At 45.6% G+C, this 12,962-nt stretch overlaps 1 protein-coding gene across 1 annotated transcript in view; it reads right to left on the bottom strand.

Annotated features, from left to right (window-relative positions):
• Nucleotides 1-1,639: 1,639 nt before the first annotated feature.
• The window catches only part of FOSL2 (FOS like 2, AP-1 transcription factor subunit), a 13,310-nt gene continuing 1,987 nt past the window's right edge, over nt 1,640-12,962 (bottom strand). Inside the window, exons 2-4 of the mRNA XM_089658469.1 lie at nt 11,884-12,138; nt 9,079-9,186; nt 1,640-5,108 (exon numbers count right to left, since the gene is read on the bottom strand). Coding sequence (XP_089514595.1) covers nt 4,599-5,108; nt 9,079-9,186; nt 11,884-12,123 — 858 coding nt within the window. The 5' untranslated portion in view covers nt 12,124-12,138 and the 3' untranslated portion in view covers nt 1,640-4,598. The remainder of the gene's footprint in view (nt 5,109-9,078; nt 9,187-11,883; nt 12,139-12,962) is intronic.

Here is a 12,962-nt window from a genome sequence, read left to right as displayed (position 1 = left end):
GGTGGCACTACCATCAGAGGGAAGTGATGTCATCCTTGCAGGACGTTCTCTGGGGGGGCTATTTTATTCTATGCCAGGAACCGGGCATGTGATAGGGCGGTTCTCTCTCTACCCCAATCATTCGTCCCAGCTTCTCTTTTATCAGCCGCTTGTTACTTTTTTTTTTAATTAAATGCAGCCATCAATCAAACGAGAAGGTGGGACCGGGAGGGGGCCACAATGTTATGTGCAGTGATGACACAGTAAGAGGGAGGAGCCTATGACCTGCAGCTAGCAGAGCTGAACCCGAGAGGTCAAAGAATCCCAGGTCCTGCACAGGAGAAGGGGAAACTTTAGGAAAAGGTGCAAGGGATGCATTTATAAAAAGATTCACATAGATATTCACTCTGTGAAGCCGCGTGTGCATTCATTCTGTGCAAATGGGGGGAAAAAAAAAAATCAAAAGTTACTAGGATGATCTCTCTCCAGAATGGATATTTTTCATTCATGCCGAAAAGAGTGAATCAGGAAAATACCGCATTATGGCCACTAGATGGAACTAATGATAAGAATAATTCATAGGCATGTGCCAAGCGGCCGCATAGGCATTGGCCCTTTGTAAACATTCTTTGGTGCCGAGAGCACCCTCAGCACAGCACCCGGCAGGTACCAAAAAGCTCCTGATCGGCAGCTTTCCAATCATGTGACTGCCAAACACAGCAGTCAGAAGATCGACCTGCCCACCTCCACCTCCAGGCATTTCGGACCTCAAAGGGCCCGGTGGGAAGGGGTTACATCAGGGGTGTCCAAACTACGACCCTCCAGCTGTTGAGGAACTGCAAGACCCATGAGGCCTTGCAAGACTCTGACAGCCACAGGCAAGACTCCCAGAGGCATGATGGGACTTTTAGCTTGAGGGCCATAGTTTGTAGACCCCGTAGGCCACAGGTGTCAAACTGGTGGCCCTCCAGCTGTTGCCAAGCTACAAGTCCCATGAGGCATTGCAAGACTGACAGCTACAAGCATGACTCCCAAAGGCAGAGGTATGATGGGACTTGTAGTTTTGCAACAGCTGGTGGGCCACCAGTTTGCCACCTGTGGCCTAGGGGGTCTACAAACTATGGCCCTCCAGCTGTTTTGAAGTACTACAAGTCCCATCATGCCTCTGCCTTTGGGAGTCATGCTTGTAACTGTCAATCTTGCAATGCCTCATGGGACTTGTAGTTTGGCAACAGCTGGAGGGCCACTAGTTTGTAGACCCCCTAGGCCACAGGTGTCAAACTATGGCCCTCCAGCTGTTTTGAAGTACTACTAGTCCCATCATGCCTCTGGGTGTCTTGCCTGCAGCTGTCAGAGTCTTGCAAGGCCTCATGGGACTTGCAGTTCCTCAACACCTGGAGGGCCATAGTTTGGACACCCCTGGGTTAAATACGACATATTTACTACAATCATCAGCTCCATCTGCTGGCCATAATGGGGTACTTTCCCAAACCAATCTTTTTTTTTTTTATGAACATTCAACCCGGAGATAGGAAAGCTCAAAAGAATTTCATTTTACCCACATTTGCACCGAAACAAAAATGTACATGCAGACCCCATAGTTTTGCAAGTGTGCGTACATTGATGCCATTTCCAGAGTGTGTGCAATAAAAAAAACAAAAAAACTTTAGTTCTGCTTTAAATAACAAACTAGTAAATTTAAAACAAGTTACAAGCAAAATAGTTATCTCCCAACATACAGGATCTCTTCAGGGGATGAGAGATTTCACATCCAATCATTGTGCTTTGACATACAGAACTACAAAAAGACATTAAGACTTTATTTAAAAGATGATCTTTTAAGGTTTTGTGGTCCTAAAAAATCGATACGGGACAATTTCTTGATACATAACCCATCCCTATACACGGTTACTGTATATTATACTCTGAGCTCTTGCTGGCATGATACCTCTGTACTGCCCAGACTGGCATTTTGTATGAATTAAAAAAATAATAATAATAATTATAATTGGGACTACAAATGTTACTACACTGCGCCCTTTCTGGGCCTCAGAAATTGTGCTTTGACAGCAATAAACCAGTTTACAAAAACAGGACTCAATAGCGACATCATCTTACAAAAAAATATAGACCAGGAAACCATCAAGAATTTTGGAAAAATATATAGATTTTTTTTTCTTTTTTTTTATTATTTTATGGGGGCCTTTCTTAATGAAAGAACAATGACAAGTGCATCACTAATAAGTTATCACAGTGCAAAACTGACATTCAAAAAAGTGTTCTAGAAAATCGCTTCCTTTGTGACAAGAATGAGACAAAAACCATTCTTTTTTTCTGGGGGGGGGGGGGCTCATACCGATTGTACTAGACTGACATCCAGATAGAGTGAAGCCTCTCAAGTGCTTTCTATAGAAGGATCTGTGACCACAGGAATGAGCGACTCATTAGCATGACTAGGTCTGTCCTTGGGTTGTGTTTCAATGCCGACCATTTTGGCCGATGAGTCACATAAAAAAAAAAAGACACTTGAACTTTTATAAAATTAAAAAAAAAAGGATTTGTTAGCAGCAGGGATATAGTACAAAAATACTATGTCTTACTTTCCCTCCCCCCCCCCCCCCCAAGAAAACATGGCCAACACTAACGCAGAAGCGTGGTACACAATGGCAATGAATCGGTGTCACGTAATACAGAACAACAATTCAGTACAAACACTTTTCCCAAAATTCCCTTATTCAAAAAAAAAAAAAAAAAAAAAGGGGGGGGGGGGGGATCAACACACCCATCCAAGCTATTTTATCAAGGCTACGTCCATTTGGACGACCTTCAGCTGGCTGGATCTGTGCCACTTTGACAGCTCCCATTGGTTGTACACCAACCTACTCCTTTTGAAAAAAGGATAATATAAGAGTCTAAAATTAAAAAAAAAAAAAACCCCAGCGTCTGAGAATTAGAATTTAGGCGTACTCCCAAGGAATGTACAACTGCCCTCAAAAACTTTACGATTTGCCCTCAATATCCCTCAAGAGATAGGTACCAAATATGGAGACATCAAACGTCTTCCCAATACATCCCTTCGTAAGCTCTGCTAATCAATACTTCGCCATTAGGAGACATCAAAGTACAAAGAGAAGGTATAAAACGTGGATGAAGGACCCCAACTGGCGACACAACCCGGAACCATCACCGGTTCTTTCCAATTAAGATGCCAGCTCCTTTTTTTTTTTTATTTCACACTGCAAAAAGTTTGTAATGAACTGAGAAAGTTGAGTATGGTCCCCAACAGGCAGAGGGAGTTGGGGCGCACGAACCTTTGAGTATGGTCCCCAACAGGTAGAAGGAGTGGGGGTGCACAAACCCTTGAGTATGGTCCCCAACAGGCAGAGGGAGTTGGAGTGCACAAACCTTTGAGTATGGTCCCCAACAGGTAGAAGGAGTGGGGGCGCACGAACCCTTGAGTATGGTCCCCAACAGGTAGAAGAAGTGGGGGCGCACAAACCCTTGAGTATGGTCCCCAACAGGTAGAAGGATTGGGGGCGCATGAACCCTTGAGTATGGTCTCCTACAGGCAGAGGGAGTGGGGGCGCACAAACCCTTGAGTATGGTCCCCAACAGGCAGAGGGAGTTGGGGCACACAAACCCTTGAGTATGGTCCCCAACAGGTAGAAGGATTAGGGGCGCATGAACCCTTGAGTATGGTCTCCTACAGGCAGAGGGAGTTGGGGGCGCACGAACCCTTGAGTATGGTCCCCAACAGGCAGAGGGAGTGGGGGCACACGAACCCTTAAGTATGGTCCCCAACAGGCAGAGGGAGTGGGGGCGCACAAACCCTTCCCAAAAAATGTGCTAAACTAAGACCTTTAAAACAAAGACAATACTTCAGATTCCCAAAACAGATTGTCAACCGTTCATTAGAAATTCTCTTTTATCCGAAAAGGCACAAGGGCATGTAATATTGCCAAGTTTTTTTTTTTTTTTTCAACCAACTGTTTCCAATCCCTGATCCTCCTTCTCCTAAACTCTTCCAGGTTTACCAGAACGCGGTGTTCCGGAACAGTCTTTGGCGTGGCACGAGCTTTGCTGGCGTGGAATTTTCTCCAGTAGTGATTGGGTGCAACCAAAATTTTCCATGGCTTTTTTTTTTTCAGTTTACAGCATGGCAAAGTCTTAGACCTAGTTTTAACAAATTAATAATAAAATACATCATTTGTACCTTCATCCAGTGAAGAGTAAATCCTCAAAATAGATATTCCCTTAAAGTGCCCAGAACAAAAAGAACAAAAAAAAAAAAAGAGACAGTAATCTTCGACCAGTATAGAGTAAGTGAAATGGCTTGGGTCAACAAGCTGCTGGAAATAATTTAACCCCACCTTGGGCCCACATGGGAGTCCACTATTGTGAAGGATGAAACCTCTGGTCTTCTGTAGCCTTCATTTGGAACCCAAGAATGTCCAAGCTACACTGAAGCATCTGAACTATGGGCGATCCAGTTGCAATATATGTTTTTATTTATTTTTTTTAATTTATTTTTTTTAAATGTCCATGGTTGGGAAGCTCCAGCCACCAGCTGTCTAACCTCTAGACATCTCCTGATATGCAAGAAAGAACCGAAGTCTTTGTTACAAGGCCAATAGGGTGGGGGAGTTCAAGGAATCAGACGATTGGTCGCCGCTGCTACTGCTTCGACGGTGAGCTTTAGAGCAGGACTCAGAGGGAGAGGCAGAAGATTCCTGATCCAGTACACTCGGGTAGGTGAATACGAGATTGGCGGTGTTTGGAGTGCTTGGAGGCGTAGTAGACATGACCACCGGCGTGTTGAGAGGCTCCTCGTTGAAAAAGTTGGCTCCGATGTTGATCGGCTTAATTACGGATCTCTGAGACTTGTCATGGGCGGTGACAGAGGACACGCCGAGATCGTCGTCAACCGGTTCCTGTTTGATGACTACTCTGTTGCCCATCATTGCGCGGACTGGGTGGGAGTTGTGGGTGGAGCTCGTCCTCTCTTCCGGGTGAATCTTACACATGGGCGAGTGGGCGACCAGCATGAACTCCAGTTTGTCTTTTTCCTTTTGCAGCTCGGCGATTTCCTTCTGCAGTCCAGACTTCTCTTGTTCCAGTTTTTCTGTTTCCTAGAAGGAAAAAAAAAGAGTTTAAGTCAAAAGGAAGAACTTTTCGGCCCCATGTACACGGGACACTTCTGAACGATGGAAACTGCTGGAAAACGTACGTTAAAAAACGACTGTTTAGCCGCATTTGCATAACACGTTTGCATTTAGAAGCGTTTTTAAAGATAAGCACAGGAGAACCTCCCAAATGCCCAGAATGCACTGAAAAGTGGTAAATTATTATTAACTATTTCAGTCTGTTTCAGAGAAATACAGAGAGTAGAAGCAGAGACAGCAGTATGTGTTGAGATTAGCTAGGTGTGAGTTGCTCATTAACATTTCTTTTGTTTCCAAGGGTGGGAAAGGTGTCTGGTGGAGGGAGCCAAGAAGGCCACCTGGCAGGGGGTCTGCATGAGGAATTTGAGGTGTGAATGGTCATTAACATATCTTTTGTTTCCAAGGGTGGGAGAGGTCTGAGGTGTGAATGGTCATTAACATATCTTTTGTTTCCAAGGGTGGGAGAGGTCTGAGGTGTGAATGGTCATTAACATATCTTTTGTTTCCAAGGGTGGGAGAGGTCTGAGGTGTGAATGTCCATTAACATATCTTTTGTTTCCAAGGGTGGGAGAGGTCTGAGGTGTGAATGGTCATTAACATATCTTTTGTTTCCAAGGGTGGGAGAGGTCTGAGGTGTGAATGGTCATTAACATATCTTTTGTTTCCAAGGGTGGGAGAGGTCTGAGGTGTGAATGTCCATTAACATATCTTTTGTTTCCAAGGGTGGGAGAGGTCTGAGGTGTGAATGGTCATTAACATATCTTTTGTTTCCAAGGGTGGGAGAGGTCTGAGGTGTGAATGGTCATTAACATATCTTTTGTTTCCAAGGTTGGGAAAGGTGTCTGTTGGAGGGAGCCAAGAAGGCCACCTGGCAGGGGGTCTGCATGAGGAATTTGAGGTGTGAATGGTCATTAACATATCTTTTGTTTCCAAGGGTGGGAGAGGTCTGAGGTGTGAATGGTCATTAACATATCTTTTGTTTCCAAGGGTGGGAGAGGTCTGAAGTGTGAATGGTCATTAACATACCTTTTGTTTCCAAGGGTGGGAGAGGTCTGAGGTGTGAATGGTCATTAACATATCTTTTGTTTCCAAGGTCGGGAGAGGTCTGAGGTGTGAATTGGTCATTACAATGTGTGACAAGCTTGGTAGGAACATCCTGTGTTCAGTGTTTTGTCCATCTGAGCACCCTGAAAACACTTTGCATGCATTTTTCATAATGAAAAAAGGCTCTGAACAGCATCTGGAACTGGAAGAGTTAAAAAAAATGTCAAACGTAAAGGCTTATGAATGCGATTTGCTGCGTTTACATGAGTTTTCTGTTTGAAACGCTGATAAAATTGACTGCTGAACGCAAGTTTTGTGCGTTCAAAAAAACCGACTGTAAACTCAAATGCCTGTAAACGATGATGTGTACACGGACACATAGGAAAACATTAGGGAGAGTTCAGGGGCTGCTGAAAAACACGCTGAACAGCTCCTGAATGTGCGTTTATCAGCTGCAGTGTACATGGGGCCCTTAGAGAATAGAGTCCCAATCACATTTAATCTGCACAATATAACTGGCCATCTTAACTTTCTCTGGCAGAGAGTTCTAAAGTCTGATATGGTTTCTCTTCAAAATAATTACAGGACAAAACATTTATTGTAGGCTAACCAAATAAAAAAAAATTGTTGGAGTTTGGCTTTAAATCATGTTTTCCATTAGGCTCCTCCTCTTTATGGATTATCTAGTAAGCAATGAGCTCATACCGAGCGAATGTTTTAAGTTGAGGATCTCATTCAATGAGATATCATAGTTGCATTGGCTGTGTTATATTCACTTGTTGATCTTGCCAGTAACACGTCTTGTCCCGGGGTGACAACACTCACTCATTGCAACCAACTACCCCCAGTGTGACTCCCCTGCAATGTATCCCATGTCCCGCCGTCCTCCTGCCAATCCGCATTTTAACATAAATATAATCAGAGCCCTGCAGTACTATGCGATAAACAACCCAGTCTATACCCTCTAATTGCTCTGAATAAGAATATAAAAATTAAAATAATAAAATTAAAAATAATAAAAAAAAAAAATTGTATTATATTTACTATTTTAATTATTTTATAATACATTTTTAATAACTTTTTTTTACAATTTTTTAATGATTATTTCTTTTCTAAATTATATTTTTTTTTTAAATTTTTAAATTTTTATATTATTGTATAATAATTTAATAATTTTTTTTTTTTAAAAGAAAAAAAAAGTCCAAAAATGCTTGTTTGCGTTTTTCAGCGTTACAGCATTTTTACAGGTAAAAAACTCTTCTAGAAGCCCCCTAGTTCTGGGTTTTTTTCCAGCCAAAAAAATGTCCCAGCCAGAAAACGTTGATTCCAGTCTATGTGTGTATGGACACCGAGGATAACATGCCCCCCAGCATGGGGTTACTGGCTGTAGAAACAAATGTCAAAAGCCAAAAAAAGGGGGGCTAAAAACGTCCCGCGCGCAGGAGGGCTCAAAACGTCCCCGTGCGCAGGAGGGCTCAAAACGTCCCCGTGCGCAGGAGGGCTCAAAACGTCCCCGTGCGCAGGAGGGCTCAAAACGTCCCCGTGCGCAGGAGGGCTCAAAACGTCCCCGTGCGCAGGAGGACTCAAAACGTCCCCGTGCGCAGGAGGACTCAAAACGTCCCGTGTGCAGAAGGACTAATCCTCCTTCAAACAACCAGAAAGGTAAGAAATATTTTAAAATTCATTTTCGGTAATGCGGGGCATAGTTACTAAAACTGGAGCAATCGGAATCCGGTGCAGCTGTGCATGGCAGCCAATCAGCTTCTAAATTCAGCTTGTTCAGTTACCCCCGGTTCACATATCCGCATACCTGCAGTCCGTGTTTTGCTCAGGCACCAGAGCCCGTTCATTTGAATGGATTCCCGTGCCCTGGGACACGCAGGGAGGAAGTCCCGGCACTTCTTCTGAAAACGCAGCCGAGGTTCCCAGGACGGTGGCGATTTCCAGTCCGGGCGGCGTGACGTTAGAATTAATGGCACCCACCTGAGGGTCCCGCGTTCCTCTGTGTGGGTGGTGCGGCTGCACAGATTTTTTGTGCGGATCCGCAGCGGCACCACCCGCACGTATATGAACCTGGCCGTAACTTGGAAGCCGATTGGTTTCTGTGTCATACCAGATTTTGCACTCTCCAGGTTTGGTAAATAACCCCCCCAATGTGTGAATGGGAATACAATCTCAGGGTGGAGGGGAGTCAAATTTGACGGCTAAAGATGGAAATACACTTTGAAGGCCAGAAAGTCGTGACCTTCTCCATTGGGTTTATCCAATCAGAGCGAAGAACACTAATGGAGGGGCGTATTTACCACAAGGCAAACAAGGCATTTGTCTAAGGCGGCATTTCTCAGGGGGGCAGCACCCCCCCCCCCTTTCCTGGAAGAAAGGGCGGAAGAAGGGACACATGCGGCATGGGGACCAAGTGGGATCCAAGAGAGGTCATTGGCTGCTTGATGGTGTATGGAGAGCCAGACTCTCGTTCCCGGGGTCGTCTGGAGCGGTGTAGAGGAGTGTATTTCTCTCTCTCTCGTCTGGGGGGGGTGGGGGATGTTAGTGGAAGGCTCTCTCAGGTGGGAGGTGGGCAGGGATGTTGTTGGTCAATGTCAGACTCTCTCTCCATAGGGGGGGCGGACGCCCAATTTTTGTGTTGCCTAGGGTAGCACAAAACCGAAACACACCACTGATCACATGGTCACTTTATTGGAAACTCAAAGCTGATCTGATTGGCTGCCTATGGCTCTCTTTTCCTCATTATACCCCCCCCCCCCGGCTGCCTTTTTAGCCTCGGACCCACTCTCCAGTATTCTCAAGAAGATGTGATGAAACTGGAAACCTTTGTGACCAATTTCATCACCTCCATCGGCAAAACGAAGAAAGGAAACAGATCGTGCCGACATACCGCCTGAAGTTTGTCCGTTAACTCTCGCCTCCTGTTGCGACACTTTGCGGCCGCCAGTTTATTCCTTTCTCTCCGGACCCTTCGCTTTTCCTCTTCCTCTGGTGACAGCTGCAGAAAAAAAGAGAAAAAATAAATAAATGCGTTGTCTTTTGTGGTCAGAACGAAAAAAAAAAACAAAAAAAAAAAAATAAGGCCACAAAGAGTTGTTGGCTCGGCTGGATTTCTGGGATTGTGTAAGGCCACGGAGTGCGCTCAGCAGACCTCGGGAGCACAGACGCTTTCTGCGGTTAGAACAGGACGGTTTCACAACTCTCCTTATCAGTTGTAATCCTGCCAGGGCCGACGTCAGAAGGAAGCACGCCATGCGTTACTACATACGAGCTAGGCTCCTGGGCTCAAAACAAAAGGCCTGAAATCCAGGTCGTAGGAGAAGGCTTGTTCAAGGTTTAGGAATGCCGATAAGAGCAGCTGTGCAGCTTCCACCCATCACCCACAGAGTATCAGATCTTGGGAATCGAACATTTTAGAGTTGTCATTAGACAGGAGTGCTAGTAACCTTCTAATGAGGACATGGGTTCAGATATAAGAGGGGGGTTTCCCTCACTTTGGGAATGCTTATGTCCCCAGGACAGGAAGGAAAGAGAAATCATCCCAAAGGGATACTTCTAGAGACAACTATAACATTTTTGATATTCCTTCACTTGTCTGGCAATAGAAAATTGAGACAAAAAGGATGGGTAAATATTGGGGGCCACCACTGTCAAACCATAGCACGCAGTACCAAGTTCCTCATTCTTGTAGGCACTTTAGAAGAAAGGAACGTAATATCATCCTCTAGGCAGCTCCAGGTGCCCAAGAGGGCCCTCAGCTGTAGGATTGGTCAAGATCCACAATAGCACACAGTACCAAGTTCCTCACTCTTGTAGGCACTTTAGAAGAAAGGAACATAATACCATCTGCCAAGCAGCTCCAGGTGCCCAAGAGGGCCCTCAGCTGCAGCATTTGTCAAGATCCACAATAGCACACATTACCAAGTTCCTCATTCTTGTAGGCGCTTTAGAAGAAAGGAATGTAATATCATCCTCTGGGCAGCTCCAGGTGCCCAAGAGGACCCATCTGTAGGATTGGTCAAGATCCACAATAGCACACAGTGCTAAGTTCCTTGCTCTTGTAGGCACTTTAGAAGAAAGGAACGTAATATCATCCTCTAGGTAGCTCCAGGTGCCCAAGAGGGCCCTCAGCTGTAGGATTGGTCAAGATCCACAATAGCACACAGTACCAAGTTCCTCACTCTTGTAGGCACTTTAGAAGAAAGGAACATAATACCATCTGCCAAGCAGCTCCAGGTGCCCAAGAGGGCCCTCAGCTGCAGCATTTGTCAAGATCCACAATAGCACACATTACCAAGTTCCTCATTCTTGTAGGCGCTTTAGAAGAAAGGAATGTAATATCATCCTCTGGGCAGCTCCAGGTGCCCAAGAGGACCCATCTGTAGGATTGGTCAAGATCCACAATAGCACACAGTGCTAAGTTCCTTGCTCTTGTAGGCACTTTAGAAGAAAGGAACGTAATATCATCCTCTAGGTAGCTCCAGGTGCCCAAGAGGACCCATCTGTAGGATTGGTCAAGATCCACAATAGCACACAGTGCTAAGTTCCTTGCTCTTGTAGGCACTTTAGAAGAAATTAAGGTAATATCATCCGCTAGGCAGCTCCAGTCGCCCAAGAGGGCCCTCAGCTGTAGGATTGGTCAAAATCCATCATAGCACACAGTGCTAAGTTCCTTGTTCTTGTAGGTACTTTAGAAAAAAAGGAACATAATATCTGCTAGGCAGCTCCAGGTGCCCAAGAGGGCCCTCAGCTGCAGCATTGGTCAAGATCCACAATAGCACACAGTACTAAGTTCCTTGTTCTTGTAGGCACTTTAGAAAAAAGGAACATAATTTACTCAACAAGGCAGCTCCTGATGCCCAAGAGGGCCACCAGGCACTTTAGAGGAAAGGAACGTAATATCATCTGCTAGGCAGCTCCAGTTGCCCAAGAGGGTCCTCAGCTGTAGGATTGGTCAAAATCCATCATAGCACACAGTGCTAAGTTCCTTGTTCTTGTAGGCACTTTAGAAAAAAGGAACACAATATCATCTGCTAGGCAGCTCCAGTTGCCCAAGAGGGCCCTCAGCTGCAGCATTGGTCAAGATCCACAATAGTACCAGCACTAAGTTCCTTGTTCTTGTAAGTACTTAAGAAGAAAGGAAAATAATTTACTCAACAATGCAGCTCCTGATGCCCAAGAGGGCCACCAGGCACTTTAGAAGAAAGGAATGTAATATCATCTGCTGGGCAGCTCCAGTTGCCCAAGAGGGCCCTCAGCTGCAGCATTGGTCAAGATCCATCATAGCACACAGTGCTAAGTTCCTTGTTCTTGTAGGCACTTTAGAAAAAAGGAACATAATTTACTCAACAAGGCAGCTCCTGATGCCCAAGAGGGCGACCAGTCAAGATCCACCTATAGGAAGGATCTAGAGCCAAATCAATTAACGGGTCCAAACTCCACAAATGAAAGCCTATGATTTTCAGGTCCTCCAAATTCCTCATTTTTAAATGTACTGGAGGAGAATGACACAGGAGGACACAAGAGTGCAAAGGTTCAACAACTGGTGGTTGCGAGAGGCCTCCATGCTTCTTTTGAGGAGCAATAAATACCCAACAGAGGTTCTAACCTTTCCTTACTCTATCCAAAACGAATGGAGAAAAACATGAGCTGCCTGATACCCTACATATAACTCACGGAGTACTATCCTTCTTACCTGTTCATCCCTCCTCCTCCTGCCCACGGTGGTGCCGATGGTCTTGATTACACCGGGTCGCTGGAGAGCTGCGTGCCCGCCCACCGACGTCAGGTTTGGCACATGGTGTCCATAAGGGTGCGCTCGCCCATATGGGTTGGACATGGAGGTGATGACTGTTGGCTGCACCATCCACTGCAAGTCCTGGCTAGTGGTGATGGCATTAATGGTGGGGATAAAGGCACTGCTGGAACCTGGCATTTCGTTCCGGTATTTCTGTGGGAAGAGAGAGGAAAAGGGTCAGAAAATCAAAAAAGGGGCAAAAGCCACTGACTTTTTAAACACAGGCACAACATACGTATTTGCAACTACGAAAGGGCTGAACCCAAACAGGACACAGAACCAAACTCATCATTCTGGGTGAACAGGTAGCATTGTGAAATCTATCGGCAACCAAAACAAAGCCACCCAGCCTATTATAGCCAGGAGGCACAAAGCTCTGGTCTAGATGTCGGGGAGTTGGGGGTGAGCACACAGTTTCCTCCTCAGCATCTGGCTGAACATTAAGGTGAATCCAAGTATCAGACCCACCAGAATGGAGAATAGGAGGAACATCTGCCTACTACATCACCAGTCTGTGCAATGCAGCAACTGAGCCTCACCAGCTGAAATAAATGGAGTAATCCTGACACTGTAGGTGAGCATTAACACCTTCAAAAGGAGACAGAGGGAGAGCGCAAGAGTACACACGGACAAGTGACAGACAGCGAGAGGGATACAGAGGGAACGAGGAAGCCCAGGAGAAGGAAAAGGAGACAGCAAAAGGGAGACCCAAAGGGAGAGACAGTGACAGTGAGAAGGGTACAACTAAGTACCAAGAGCGGTGCCCAAAATGAAGAGAAGAGAGGGAGAAGGAGAGACAGCAAGAGGGAGACAGTGAGGGGGAGAGGCTGCAACAGCAAAAGGGAGAGAGAGTGACAGCAACAGGGAGTGACAGCCAAAGAGGGAGAGACAGTGAGAGCAAAATGGAGAGACAGTGAGGGCAAAATGGAGAGAGAGTGACAGCAACAGGGAGTGACAGCCAAAGAGGTAGAGACAGT

Source organism: Staurois parvus, unplaced genomic scaffold (assembly GCF_062004578.1).
Source record: "Staurois parvus isolate SC_StPar_1 unplaced genomic scaffold, SC_StPar_1.0 ptg001073l, whole genome shotgun sequence".
Classification (NCBI taxonomy): Eukaryota; Metazoa; Chordata; class Amphibia; order Anura; family Ranidae; genus Staurois; species Staurois parvus.
Note: the sequence above shows the minus strand (reverse complement) of the source record. Positions and strands in the feature narration are given on the sequence as shown.